At 43.7% G+C, this 15,421-nt stretch overlaps 1 protein-coding gene across 1 annotated transcript in view; it reads left to right on the forward strand.

Moving 5' to 3' along the window:
* The window catches only part of DENND3 (DENN domain containing 3), a 566,116-nt gene that overhangs the window by 464,613 nt on the left and 86,082 nt on the right, over positions 1-15,421 (forward strand). Inside the window, exons 17-20 of the mRNA XM_086966276.1 lie at positions 1,909-2,016; positions 4,400-4,539; positions 6,369-6,529; positions 13,020-13,153. Of these exons, the coding sequence (XP_086822402.1) occupies positions 1,909-2,016; positions 4,400-4,539; positions 6,369-6,529; positions 13,020-13,153 (543 nt within the window). The remainder of the gene's footprint in view (positions 1-1,908; positions 2,017-4,399; positions 4,540-6,368; positions 6,530-13,019; positions 13,154-15,421) is intronic.

Genomic DNA, 15,421 nt, shown 5'->3' on the forward strand with positions numbered 1-15,421 from the left:
GCACATTCTATATATGTTGATGACTTACTCCTGTTTAGTGACACTCGAATAGCCCTTCAAAGGCTGCTGAATTCCCTTGGTACTTATACTGAAAAAAATGGTCTGGAAGGAAATTTTACAAAAACAAGTGTGATGGCATGCAATAGTGACCCCCCCAAAAGAAAGTCGAAATGGCTTCTAAATGGAAAAAAATCTATGAGGCTACCACCTACGTATACTTAGGGATCAAGATAGACACAAACTGCACTTTTGCATCCCAGAAGAAGGTGATAAGGGTGAAAGCACAGGCTATCAATTATGGATTCTCGTCACTGGCCGGTCCAACCGAGGTCACGACATGAAACCCATTGGTCAGTTTTAAAAGCCAAATTGATATCCACTCTTACGTACGGATCGGAAATAATGCCAGGTGCTGAGGCTACTCTGCTTGATAAACTGTTGATAAGAGCCTATAAACAAACCTTTAGACTTCCCAGGTCGGCCTCGCCTGCACAGCTCCGGTTAGAATTTCTACTTAGAAAAACAGACTCTTGCCAGGCTGGCGGCATTTATAAGGCTCTGCCGCAACCTGCGTGCAGCAGCCGAAAACACTCTGGCTAATCTAGTCTGGTTTGAGATCAATCTACAACAGGGAAATGGCATCCACAAGAAACATCTCGAGAAAAGTATTAGGATGCTGAAACTGGGTAACCTGTGGAGCTCTAAAAATGTTCTTGGCAAACTTTTAAGACATTAGTAAATCAATTAACCAGATTGCAAAGTTGGACGGCAGATAAGGAAAGTTTGTCCAAACGTCATGATGCTGAAATCATATTCTACCCTAAGAGAGTCACTCCTTCTTGCAGCACCTTTTCACCCGAAGATTAAACATTCATTTTTGACCCTATGATTCGGCCAAGTACCCACATTAGACCTCATTCTAATATGGAGGATGGGTGGCCTAAGTGAAGATCGGACCTGCTGTCTCTGCCATCAAGTGATCAAGACTTTGCTTCCCATTTTATTCATCTGTCCTGTATTGATCGACCAACAAAGAGCTCAACTAAGATGACAGTTTCATGGTCTTGTAGGATTGCACATGTGGAGTTAATGGACCCAAGTTACACAATGTTTAATATTAGACTAGTCCCGTTTTAGACCAATTTAAAAAAAAATTGATTAGCATATAGGTCGAGTGTTGGGTAAACCTGAGGGGGGCTTTGAAACTGATATTAGGCTGTGACAAAACCGTAGTTTTAAGGTGCAACCCACATGAGCAGGTCAACCCCAAGGACGGGCTTCTAGGTACTGCTGTAGTTGCTGTTCCCTATCCCGCCATGCTAAGACAAATACTTGTTTAACTTAGCACTTTTTTTATTCTGCACATTGGCGCTTTAATGACGCAAAGTTTTGCACTTTTTCAAGGGGAAAAAACATTGTCAATTTAGTATTGTGCATTTACTCGCTTTGGACCTGTAAATGAGCACTTTAATTACCTATAGCAATTTATCTATGAGAATTCCAACCGGCTACATTGCAAATTTGCACTTAAACCATTAGGGAAAAGGCCAGTCCTTGACCAGCTATCTCGACCCATTTAACATCTGTATTTGGATTTTTCATCTCTCTAGTTAGAAAAGGAAGTACAAAATGTGGAGGTCTAATAACAAGATGCCTAATGGCTGAAGTCGATGTATGGCCAATTGTTTTAGCTACTTTTGTATTCATGTTTACTCTTTCTGTGTTGCATGATTAGATCGTATTTATGATTTTAATTGACTAATAAACTATTATTATTATTTTTATTTTTATTATTATTATTATTATTATTATTAGAGTGAAATCACAATGATCCCAGTTTATGATGCAGAAAAATCACAAGTGATAGCTGGATGGTTTTATGCTATAAGTGTAACATTGTTTTTTCAGTTCCCATGATGGTTCCAAAAACGACATCGGAAACACTCAAGCACAGGATTAATCCTTCAGCTGGAGAGACTGTCTTGCAGTCAGTAGACGTCCTACTGTACACTCCAGGTACTGCAATGTATTTTTACAGTGCATGAGTGTCCTCCTTCTATTTTTCAGTACTTGTTCAAATCCAGAGTAACGTGGTTTACTCACTCGTCAGAATAATAAAAATCACATCCAAGATCTTGAGCACACTGTATACTGTAATTTACATTTACGTGATGATTTTAAGTTATTTAGCATTTTCTTGCAACACTTAATGCCACAAATTACATTTCTCTTTGAATAATCAAATGAATCCATTAAATACACATTCATGACTATAGAGGTTTTTGTCTTCAAAGTTCTGGCAAATTAAAAAGTCAGATTTTAAAGATGGAAGTCTTTCTTGTAGTGGAGTATTCTAGTAAGCGACTAAGTTGTCCTGCACATTATGCAAGAACAGATGCTGGGTCACTGCGTCTCATGGTCTGAATTTAGTTGTGGACCTCAAATCTTTGTTTTCCTCTGTCCTCCCTGCATACAACAGTGTTCTGGAGCCAATGACAGCGTGGCTGGGATTAGGCATCAGCTATCTCTTAGCCCTATCACGCAAGCCCTCTAATCACCTGTGAATTTATTCTTCAAATTTATACAACATCTGGTTTTAGCAGAACTACATGTGCCTGTGTGTGCATAGTTGCGAAGGTGTGGTGATGACTCTTCTGTAGTAATGTTTTTGATTCTTATTTAACAGGGCGATTTGTGTTTTTGTTAGTGTAATATGCTTTGACACGTTGATTAATTTGCTTGCAAGTTGGTAGCAACATGTCCCATGTTCATCCGGTTCTCCATTCCATATTTGGACCTCAGTACTCAAGATTGTCAAAGGTTGTCGGGGGCAATTCAGTTGCATAGGGGTATATAAGTACATGTCTACTGTCTGTTAAATTGAAAACTACTGGCCAGCTATACATCAACGTTTCCATAATTATGGTACTTTTGTGTGGTTTTGTTTATATTTGTACAGTAGGATTTGAGTTATAAGAAAACAAATTGTGCTACATCAAATTTAAATACACCTGTATCATTATTTGTGCACGGCCTAGATGTGATCCTCAAATCAAATTTTACAATAAACTGAAGCCCTTTTAGAAACGTTCTAATGGCAAAACATTAACTCATTGCATAACACTACCAAACCTTCACAAACATCTCAACGGTGACATCACCACAAAACATAGCCATAACCATAAATCAATAGGACTTGTACTGCATAGTCTCTTTACAAACAGGTATCAGTCTGGGGAGTCTGCTATTGAGATGTTTGCTAAGTAAACTATTTTTCCAATAATTAGTTTTGCTTCTTAGCTCAGTCAAAAAGTAAGAGCTCAATAACTTCCTCCAGATGGACACTTGTGTTTATATAAGAAATTATTTTCCAATATTCTTCAGTCGCTCTCATGGAGGCTCAACAAAGCTTTCCTTTCCTGCGCTTTATGTTCTATTTTGTTATATGCTTGTGTGCATCAATCATTGCAACCCCACTCCGGAGAAAGCTTTGCCTGTATGCGTGGCTCTTCTAAACACATTGTCAACCCTGCATCTCTGGCTAAGTGAATAGGCTTGGTTGTCCTGACCTGCCCCTATAAACTGTGTTTTCAAAATCATGTCCCGTCACAGGTACTAGCTATGTGCTGATTATCTCGCCTCCTGCACACACTGCTTTCCATAAGTAAGTGACAAAGTGAATCTTCTCCGAAGGCTGTTTCTACATTGGTTTATTCACCTGTTTTTAAACCCGCTATCAGCCAATTTTATAGAGGCGGATGGAAGGGAGCTCCCAATTAGCTGTTGATTGGTTTTCGTTAACAATATAATCCTTTCAATTGGCCCAACTGCACCCATCCCCTGCTAGGGACAGACTTGGCTGTCCGGCTTATTGTACAGAAAAGTGGGAACAAAAGGCATGCACACGTGTGTTTTCGAAGTGCATTCACATGGACACGTGGGGTCATCTTTTCCCTTGGGCTACACTTGTTTTTTTGAGTTGTGAATTTTCTTTTCTTGGCTTTCAGTTAGCCGCTCCCCTACCTAATGTGCGGGTACTAATGGATATCCGATACATAAACCCTATGGCATGAATAGGTTTTTGTTCCTCTTTTACCATGACACTTGCTTGTGAGCCTCTTCAGTATTGGAAACTCATATGATTTAGTAGCAAACATATTGTTAATTGTTCTGTTTTTGATTACCCATACTAAACCTTCTCTTGCTGGCCTCCTTGTCCTCCTCCAACTTGTCCTTCCTCTCCTCTTCCTCCTCCTGCAACTGTGCACCCTGCTGAAGGCCTACTGACTGACTCCCTAGGTCTTCCTATTGTGAAAGACTTGGCCATACCCATGATTTGCATGTTACTGGCTATTGAAGGCTTTTAACCAGAATGTGCATTCTTGTCTTTATTTCCTAGGACAGCTGGATTCTACGGAAAGGAATGTCGAAGCACAGTCAAAGCTGTGGTGCGCCTTAAGCGAAGGGAAAGTTGTCGTCTTCAATGCAATTACCTGGTCCATCTTGCAGCACTGTTTTAAAGTCGGCAATGAGAAATTAGTAAGTGGAAAGTATAGATACATGCAATGTGGTGCTTGACAAGGGCTGACTGTCCCATTTACATGTCTATTTTTAATCTACAGGCCTCAGGCTGTTTTTGTCTTTAAGTTTGTCTTTAAGTTTGTCTGATGTTTGATGCGGGCAGTTTGGTGTCTCCATAACCTTTTGAGTGACACTGCCAGTATAAGAAGTACTTTCACATGGAATCCTAGACCACTCTATTCTAAGTTTGACATTGTAACCTGCAGGCAAAGAGTTTCTTTGTCAGAAAAATGATGACTATTTTCTCATCCTTCAGAGTCTGTCTTTATTGTATCTCCTTTTATCCTATTCTCCTACATGTATACTTTGCTTCGTAGTTCTCTTTTGCAGAGAGTTCCACACAGTATTGAAGATGAGCTTGTGTTAATGATGAGTGATAATCCAGCCTGTTTTATGATGATGGTTGTACCTCTCCTAAAGCATCCTATCATTTAAAATACTCTTCGAATTGCTTCTAATGCAGTATTAGAATTGAGTGGCCTTCTAAACCTCACCTCCCATCATGCACTCTGAACCCATACTTCTGATTCCCAATGCATTAGTTCACAGTTTGTTGGATTTCTTTTCGTCAAAGCATTTTCTGTAACAAAATAAAAAAATAAAAGTTATGTAAACTATTAGACTTTTATTTCAGTTTTGAATGTTACATTATTCACTGTCTAGCAGGCGTCAACAGCAACCTGTCATATGACAATTAAATAATTCACAGTTATTGCTGGTCTCCCTTTGAGTTTGAAAAGAAGCTATCAGTTGATTGTGAAGTGGACGTAACCCTGGACAATGAAACGGAGCATATCTAACAGATTCCAGTTTACATTGTTGACAAAACCTCAGATCAGCAGAAAAACCGTGCAGATTTGCTTCTCAGATCCAGGAAAGGCTGTTCCCTAAAACAGACCACGAAAATGGAGCACGCAATCGAATCGTGACTGCTCTCAGAAACCATCACATGGTTTAGCCCGTCAGATCTAGCCTCCACAAAGCAAGGGCAACTCTGCAGTGTAAAGATGAAACTGGAGTGGGCCGACATTACACACCCCCTTGACTTCTCTCTCTGTAGGAGTTCACGGTTTCAAGACACAGGCCCAATTCTGCTGCGCAGGTTCCCAGGTGTTATTATATTTTGGCTCATGTACTCTCACCTGGCTAGATAGTGTCAAATATAATGCATTCTAGCAAAGAGTGGAGTGAGTCTACGAAAACACAAGTAACGGGTGATCAAGAGCTCTCCCATGTTTCATCGACCAACGTAGACGGTCCTGTAGATCCTCTGTGCGAAGGAGTTCTGCAGCCTATTTCATAAGCTATCTCAACGAGGTTTTGCCGGAGAAGGTACTCGTGTAATGTACCTAGACTATCATAAGGATAATTCTTAGCCTGGAACGACTACACTTTTCGCGTTGTAAAATCCCTCCTTGCTGGATTTTTGGACCACTGATAGCGTCCGATAGCAAGCTAGCATCTTGGATAGGTCGTTGGCATTACATATCTCACTGGCTCACTGCCTGAAAGTTTTCCTTAGTTAACACCTCCTCACCAGTGCCTACTGCTTATGTTTGTTGCTTCGGAATTGTTTTAACTCTGTGTGATGTGCCAGCTCTATCGCCGATGTTCTACAAATATATTGTAATTCATGAACTTTTGATATGGCTTCATTTGTACACTCCTTCCACACTATGCATTGATGTAAGTTGACTAGCACGGTATTATATGTCTAAAGTATGGAGGTTCCAATTGACATCTGCTCATCTCCTTTGTTTTGATGATTCTCTTTTTGTTTTCAATAGACTTGTATGCGTGGCGTAGATCACAGCCAAGTGTGGATTGGATCCCAGAACTCCATCATCTATATCATCAACACGCACAGTATGTCATGTAACAGACAGCTAACAGATCACCGAAGTGCAGTGGTGGACATCCTTGCCGAGGAGGGACACAAGACCCACAGGTACATTTATTGTCTCATTTTAACTTTAACGAAATATTCAGTTAAAATGTAATCACCTTTAAGACCATGATCAATATAAAGTCTAATTTTGGAGGTTGTGGGTCCTAGTGGATTTTCTTGAATGCACCAGATTTAGTTAATTGAAAACTGATGTTCCCGTTCTCTCAAACGGTTTCCACATTCTCCCACACAGACATATATTAGGCTATTGGTCAGGTGGAAGACTTGTACCGCAGCCCTGTGGTTTATGTGGACCGGTAAAATAACAAATACAAATATGTGGAAGCAGAGAAGAGGATGAAACTGAACTACAAAGGAAAGTATTCTGAAGGGTGGGAAGGATGAATGTAGAAGTTTTGACCATGGGAATGTGCATGCAGTGTGCGTGGAAAGGGTGGTGCTGCTTGAGAGAGAAGATAAAAGGCTTAATTTATGAAGGACATCTTGAGTGCAGTTTGTTAAAAAGGCAAAAGCGAGAACTGTCTTTAGTTGTGGATGGACAAAAAGGTGTGTTTAAATTGCAAAGGAGAGATTGAGAAAAAGGATTTGGAAGGACTGTCTGATGGAGCACTACTCTGCTGGGGCAGCCTCTTTCATCCCAAGGAGGCAGCGCTTATGGATGTGTTCCACGTGGTTCTTCAGGAAGAGCGCTGATGAAGAAGAAAAGGCATGAAAGAACCGTGGAAGTGTTCAAGGTGATGTGCTGCAAGAAAATGAAGGCACCCAATCTAAAGACCGGTGACAGCTGTCAGGTCAAGTCAGAGCACTAGGAGGTTGGTCAAGATGTGGTTGTTGCATCTGATACGGAAGGTGAGGCTGGTTTCATATCCACAGGAGCAATGAGGAGGCCATCCTAAATAATCTGTTATTCTGATAAGGGTCTCTTGAAAGGGATTCTGTGTTAACCTTTGGAGAGAGGGTAGAGAGGTGACCGGATGGAGCAGAGACTATAGAGAGTGGAGAAAAAACACTAACACACCGTGCTAACCACTAAGACTATAGAAGGACAAGGGCATGCATCCTATCTTGGACCTCAGGGATGTCAATCGCTTCCTCCGCAAGGAGAAGTTCAAGATGCCAAATCTGGCTCAGGTCTTGTTTGCCCTCGATCCTGGAGACTGGATGGTAGCGTTGGACCTGCAGGACGCGTATTTCCACATTCCCGTCCTGCCGGGCCACATGCGTTACCTGCGGTTCACGGTAGTGCTCCCCTTTGGCCTTACCAGCGCCCCTCGGGTGTTCACGAAAGTGATGGCGGTGGTTGCAGCTCATCTGCGCAGATCAGGGGTCCCGGTCTTCCTCTATCTCGACGACTGGCTGTTGAAGGCGGGCTCACCCCAGAGGGTCGTCTCTCAGCTCCAGACTATGGCCGACCACCTGCATTTGGAGGGTTTCTCTATCAATGTGCAGAAGTTGCACCTGATTCCCTCTCAGAAGCTCCTCTTCATCATAGCGGTTCTGGATACAACGCACTTAACCCCTTGCATGCTGATGACAGAACGGTTCCGTCATCAGCTACGGGTGAGCTGTGCTGATGACGGAACCGTTCCGTCATGACTCCGCCCGCGCAAGGCGGAGTCAGCATGGGCGGGGAATTCCCGCCGCACGCAAGGGGTTAAGGGCCTATCCTTCCAAACGGCGAGTCAAAGATATTCAGGCTATGTTTTTGTCTCTCCTGGGTTTTGGTTAGGATGACCCTGAGGCTGCTGGGCCTCATGGCCTCAAGCATCCTGCTGGTCACTCATGCCAGATGGTTTATGCAGAATGAGGATGCCAGTACTGATACACATGAATACTTATTAAAACGCTAAACCTGAAGTAAGATTCAAGGCTTGGAGCTGCTTAGTAGCTTTTATTATTTGCTTAATGTTATCAAAAAACGAATTGGTTCAAAAGTAAACAATATTACATGCTAGGTACAAAATTAAGGGAAGAAACAATCTTTCATTATGTCAGACATATCACAAGCATACAACAATCAACCATTCAGGAACAATGGGGAGAATAAGAAGTGATATATTTACAGTGAACAATATTTACAGTGAACACAAAGATGCTGGAAAAGGCCACAGTCTGCAATATATTTCGAAAAGTTTTAACTGAAAAATTATTTACATAAAAATGTACATTCCTAATCAAAATTTGAATAATCACAGTTTTTTTGGTGGGATAAAGTGACAAAATAAACACGGTAATGTACAACGGATGATAAGCAGCAGAGCAATTCAGATAGACTTATCACCCACGCAGACTTGAGAGTGGTAATGGGCCTACGCGTTTCGAATCCTGCTGGTCTAAGAGGATTCTCATCAGGGCCTTTGATTCAAGAAGAGGAGCAAATGCATTCAAATATAGCTTTTCACAGCATCAAGGCTGGGGAATGATTTGTACCTGCTGAGATAAACACAGACGTGCTGTACCTGAGGCGGTGATCGCTTGGAGGGGCAATGGTGATACCAATATTCTAGAGCCTCTATCTTTTAGATCGCTGTCGCCATTAGGGTAGAAGTAGATTAATTTCGTGCCCGGCAGAGGTAAACACGTAGTGTGGCAATATGATGTAACCAACACTAGACTTAGAAGTACCGTGGTTTAGTGACGAAGGGCGTAGCACTCTGGTGAGCACCTTAGAGCTAAGGTGCTCACCAGAGTGCAACCGCTTCGTTTCGCTGTCGCCAAAAGTTCCCTGATTGAAGCTTTTAAATAACAAATCACTCCCCCGCTGCGTGCTTTACAGCACTGACGGACCGCCGAATTGTTTGAACGCTGGTAGCCGCGTCTGGCGGACAACGCCCTTCGTCACTAAACCACGGTACTTCTAAGTCTAGTGTTGGTTACATCATATTGCCACACTACGTGTTTACCTCTGCCAGCAGGATTCGAAACGCGTAGGCCCATTACCACTCTCAAGTCTGCGTGGGTGATAAGTCTATCTGAATTGCTCTGCTGCTTATCATCCGTTGTACATTACCGTGTTTATTTTGTCACTTTATCCCACCAAAAAAACTGTGATTATTCAAATTTTGATTAGGAATGTACATTTTTATGTAAATAATTTTTCAGTTAAAACTTTTCGAAATATATTGCAGACTGTGGCCTTTTCCAGCATCTTTGTGTTCACTGTAAATATTGTTCACTGTAAATATATCACTTCTTATTCTCCCCATTGTTCCTGAATGGTTGATTGTTGTATGCTTGTGATATGTCTGACATAATGAAAGATTGTTTCTTCCCTTAATTTTGTACCTAGCATGTAATATTGTTTACTTTTGAACCAATTCGTTTTTTGATAACATTAAGCAAATAATAAAAGCTACTAAGCAGCTCCAAGCCTTGAATCTTACTTCAGGTTTAGCGTTTTAATAAGTATTCATGTGTATCAGTACTGGCATCCTCATTTTGTTGTTCTAGATACCGGCTCAGCCATACTGATTAGAGCCACCCCTTTGTAGTTTTCAGATGGTTTATGCAGGCCCTGAAGTGGGACCTGAAGTTCCAGTGGGCGCAGCATCAGGGGAACCTGTCCGATTAACGTCCAGATCTCGGAGGGCACTGCACAACAGCTGCAGTGGTGGCTCACGAACCGGCATTGGGTCAATGGCAGATACCTCTCCTTTCCCCAACCGGAGCACAGAGTGGTGACGGATGCTTCCCTCCTGGGATGGAGTGGGGGGGGGCACATGGGAGAGACGGAGATCAGAGGCCACTGGTCTCCGGCAGAGTCCATGCTCCATATCAACCTTCTGGATCTTTGGGCGATCTGACCTGCTCTGCGCCTCTGGACATGGCTGGAGCATCAGGGCATTTCCCTGGTGGTACAACACCTGGCAGGTTCACTTAACGCAAGGGCGGATGAACTCGGCCGCAGGTGCATGATAGATCACGAATGGCGTCTTTACTTCAACGTGCGCATTGGAATTTCCAAGGGGGCACTCGCTAGACGACGCTTTTCGTCACAAGTGAAGTTGCGGTCTGTTGTACGCCTTTCCGCCTATACGACTTCTGCCCAGAGTGCTGAAGAAGATCAGACGCGACCGGGCCCAAGTCATTCTCGTGGCTCCGGACTGGGCTCGAAGAGTTTGGTATCCCGAGCTACTCAGTATGACCTTCAATCCCCCGATCCAACTGCCTCTTCGGGAGGATCTTCTGTCGCAGCAGCAGGGCACGGTTCTCCACCCGAACCTGTCGAGTCTCAACTTCTTTGCATGGAGGTTGAGCAGCGGCAGTTGATTCCTTTCGACTTGCCTCCTGAAGTCTGTGATGTAATTCTGGCATCCAGGCGTCCCTCCACTTAGTTGGTATACGCCTGCAGATGGAACAAGTATGTGGCATGGTGCACAGCAAAGGCTGTGAATCCCCTTTCTGCCCTCTTTCTGAGATCCTTCTGTTCCTTCTCTCTTTGGCCCAGTAGGGCTCTGCTCTGGGCACTATCAAAAGTTATCGTTTGGCCATCTCCGACTTTCTACGGCTACCAGATCAGCCTTCTCTTTTAAGTCCCCACTGGTTAATCGCTTCCTCAAAGGCATTACACACACATATCCTCCCATGCCTTTCATAATACCTCAGTGGGACTTAAATCTTGTCTTGACCTATCTGATGTGCGCTCCCATTGAGCCCCTTCATAACTGTCCCTTAAGTCTTCTCACTCTCAAGACGGCTTTCCTGGTAGTTATCACCTATGCCAGAAGAGTGAGTGAGCTCCAGGCTCTTTCTTCTAAACTTCCTTTTCTTTCTGTTCATCCGGACAAGGTGGTTTTAAGGACTCGTCCTTCTTTCTTGCCAAAGGTTGTCACGCCCTTCCACATTGGGCAGACCATCACCTTGCCCACCTTCTTTCTGCCTCTGCATCCTTCAAAAGAGGAAGAGAGGCTCCACCGTCTGGACCCAAAACATGCTCTCTCGTTTTATCTGAAGCGCACACAACAGTTCCAGATGGATGACCAACTTTTTGTTGGCTACATGGACGCCAAAAAAGGTCAATCTGTGCATAAACACACCATCTCTCGTGGGTCGTTCTGTGCATCAAAGCATGTTGCTGGTTGGCTAAGAAGGAACCTCCTGTGGGGGTGCGTGCCAATTCTACCAGGGCAATGGCAGCCACTACTGCCTTGGGATGTGGCGTTATCTTGCAGGACAATTGTCAGGCAGCTACTTGGGCCTTGCTGCACACGTTTACCAAGCATTATTGCCTTGACGTTCTGTTCTCCAAGACTTTCTGGTGTAATCTTGTTCGCAGACCCTCCACCAGGGTTGGTATTGCTGGGGTATCTATTCTGAGGTAAGGAATCTATCACTAACGTGTCTCTTTCAGATGCACAAGTTACTACTTGTGTAACGATATACCTGTAAGAGACATTAGTTAGTGATAGTTTCCATACCGCCCCACCCATCCTCCCCGTTCTGCAAACTGATTTCTAGGGTTGAGGTCATCCCTTTCAAGGCCCTATTTTCATGGCACCGGTGGTCAGTTTCTTGCATGGCTCTGCGTTCCTGGGGCGGAAAGTCGTGTACAGAACTGACGTCCGTGCGCATGGGTGGTGCCGAAGTAGTCTCTGTGACGTCATACCGGCGCTTAGGACGTCAGCGATGGGCGCAGAGCCGCACAACGCCACCTTTCGACGCGCAGGTGTACTGCTGATGAAAACTTTCCGGATCCAGTCTGATGCCTGGGGATATTCTAAGGTAAGGAATCTATCACTGACTAATGTCTCTTACAGATATATTGTTACACAAGTAGTAACTTGTGCTTTAAATTCTAAAAAAAAAACTAGAACAAATGTCGTCCTGCAACTACGCACTTCAAAGACTGTGCTGTGGTACTATGGACCTGATCTTTGATGCAGTTTGTCCAGAGGCTTCTCTCTATGCCTAAAGGCAATGCACAATTTCTTGGGGATCATGGGTACAGCACAGGGTTTTTCTGCAAGCACAGTGTTTGTCTGCAAGCGTTGACCCGAGCCAGGTGCGTGCTGCAGAAATGCCAGGTGTCGATGGTTCGTAATATGAGGGCTGGTCATACCCTACACCCAGTGGCCACTGCGCATGGCTGAAGGCCACAGCGGATCACCAAGGACTCCTTTTTATCATTTTGCACTCACAGGTGATGTGCCAGTAGGCTGGTATGTCTAACAGGACATTACAGCCTGTCAAATAGTTTTCACCATCGTTTTACAGCACACTTGCAGTCAAGAAGACCCCAGCATCCCTGCCTTTCTCTCTCTCTCACTCTCCCTCCTTTCTATGCATATCGCAGATCGGGAGGCCAAAGGGTTGCTGTCATATAAATATTTTATTCCATTGCATATTTCCCTTGCATGTCTAGGAGGTTGTATTCTGATGGTGATTTTATGATGTATGTACCGGCAAAAACTGAATTACTTGTTTTAATACTCCTTAACAGATGTGGGGTGACGTTTGTGTTTCTATAATTGTGTAAAAGAACTACTTAGAAAAATACTCTTTTAGTGATCTATTTGTTTTACTCTTATAGCGAAGTGCACACATGCAGCTCGGATGGAACCATTATTACCTGGGAGACAAGCAGTTTAATAATTCGTCGCACATTTCAGGTAGAATGTCGAGAACTTAAGTCTGCGAAGCTCGTCAGTGGCTTTTTTTGGTTCTGTAAGTAAACACACATTTTTACAAGGCCTCTTAAGAATCTAAATATATATTGTATCATTTTCGGTTGTTTTCATTCAAAAGTAATATTATATATTGAGATTTGTGTCTGCCCACGTTTGCAGAAAAAACAAATGATGTTAACTAATCATTTAGAGAAGCTAAGAGAGAGAGTGAGCGGTCGCCAGCATGTAGTTAGTTAGGACTTTGTTTCCATAGGAAAAGCGTTTTTTGTTTTGCCAATACCTTTTAGGGCAGTTTAACGAATCTAAATAAAATGTTCAAAATTCGTACACCAGTCTTTTTAGCTGCTGAGTTAAAGGGTTTGGGATGATTTTTTAAGAGTGGGCCAAATAAAAGGGGGTGGTCCCTAAATGAATTTTCCCAATGAAATTTCCTATGTAGATTTTAGACACTACTGCAGCCCGAACCGCTGGATGGAATTACACCAAATTTGGCAGAATGGTAGCTCTTGGTCCAGAAAGCAAACTTTTTGTGAATTTGTGTAAATCTGTTCAGTAGTTTTTCAGATTTTAATTGAAAGCCAGAACTGTGTATCTAGGGACTCTGATCCTCTGAGATCTAACAGACCCCATGCTGATATCCGATTGGCTACCAACACTTCAACCAGGAAGTGTTGTCAGCCATCTTGGTACTCTGCTTCATCTGAGTCCCAAAAAACGTTAAAAAGAAAAGGGGACAGGATAGCCCTGCTCCTGGGGTCCCCCTGGGACCCTGCCTGGGCAAAAGAAAAAATATATTTTTTACATTTTTCGTCCGGAATCGTGGCCAGATCCACAACTCCGACAGAAAAAAAATAACAAGGAGTCCACGCGTAATATTTTTGGAGCCACTGGTTGGACCAGGTCCTGGGGGCATATTGAGTAAGTTGTTTTCTGGGAGGAGACACATGGAGCCCTCCCCCATCAAGAGAAGTTTAACCCTGGGGACCACCCCCTCCTCGGGTTTTATTATTATGTTAGAAGGGGGCGCGAGGCGCCCTGCCTCATGCCTTTGTAGGCCTGGGTACCACCACCTTTCCGGACCTATGGAATAAAAAAAAAGAGGGGGCCGTGCACACCACCCCTCCTATTTCCTAATTGCCTCTGGTATCGCTACCTCCCTGGACCACAAAAGAACTGCCATAAAGGAAAAGGCCATGCAGCCCCACTCCTAGGCCATATATACGGCCCGGCGACCTCCACCTTCCTTGGGCCAGCCTGTAAAAACAGGGGGAGGGTTGTGGCGTCCCTCCTGGAGCCAAATAATGGCCCCGAGGACTAATGACTGCCATCCCTCGGGTCCGGATCTGGCTATCTCCTAATGTGCCCACAATCAGGAGATATCTGTTTTGCTTTTGCTTGGTGGGAGCTGTGACAGCTCCCCCCAGAAAGGCGGAACTGTCAAAGGACTCCTACTTGCTCGGAGCGAAGTTTTCATCTGTTTCCCTGCCCAAAACAGATCAAAAGATTGCTCCTGCCCACAAAGAGCTGACTGTTTAGCAGCTCCATGCATGCAGGAGCAATGCCAGGGACTACGGGGCCATTGAGACTTCCCACAGTCCCTAACCATGCACACTGGGTGCCCTGGGTGGGAAAACAGAGTAGAAAAAGGCAAAACAGAGGGGAGAAAAACAAGTGCAGATGGCAAAACGGAGGGTATGAATGGCAAAATGGAGGGCAGAAAACGTGCAGATAAAAACGAAACAGGGGGCAGAAAAACATGCAGTAAAAAAGGTAAAACGGAGGGCAGGAAAGGCAAAATAGAGGGCAGAGAAGCTAGCAGAAAAAGGCATTACTAAACAGAGGGTATGAGAAACGAGCATGAAAGGCAAACGGGCAGAAAAACGAGCAGAAAAGACAAAATAAGGGGCAGAAAAAGACAAAACAGAGGGCAGGAAAATGAGCCGAAAAGGAAAAACAGGCTAGAAAAGGTCAATCCAAGAGCAGGAAAGGCTAAACAGAGGACAGAAAAATTAACAGAAAAAGGCAAAACAATGGGTTGGAAAATGAACCAAAAAAGCAAAACTGAGCTGAAAAACTAGCAGAAAAGGCAAAATGGAGGGCAGAAAAATGACCAGAAAAGGCAAAACGGAGGGCAGAAAAGACAAAACTAAGCTCAGATAAATGAGCAGGATAGGCAAAACCGAGCCGGAAAACAAGCAGAAGAAGGAGCAGAAAAGCAAACCAGAGGGCAGAAAAAAGAGCAGAGGAGTCCAAACAGAAAGCACAAAAGGAAAAACTGAGGGCAGAAAAACCAGCAGAAAAAGGC

Source organism: Lissotriton vulgaris, chromosome 4_1 (assembly GCF_964263255.1).
Source record: "Lissotriton vulgaris chromosome 4_1, aLisVul1.2, whole genome shotgun sequence".
Lineage (NCBI taxonomy): Eukaryota > Metazoa > Chordata > Amphibia > Caudata > Salamandridae > Lissotriton > Lissotriton vulgaris.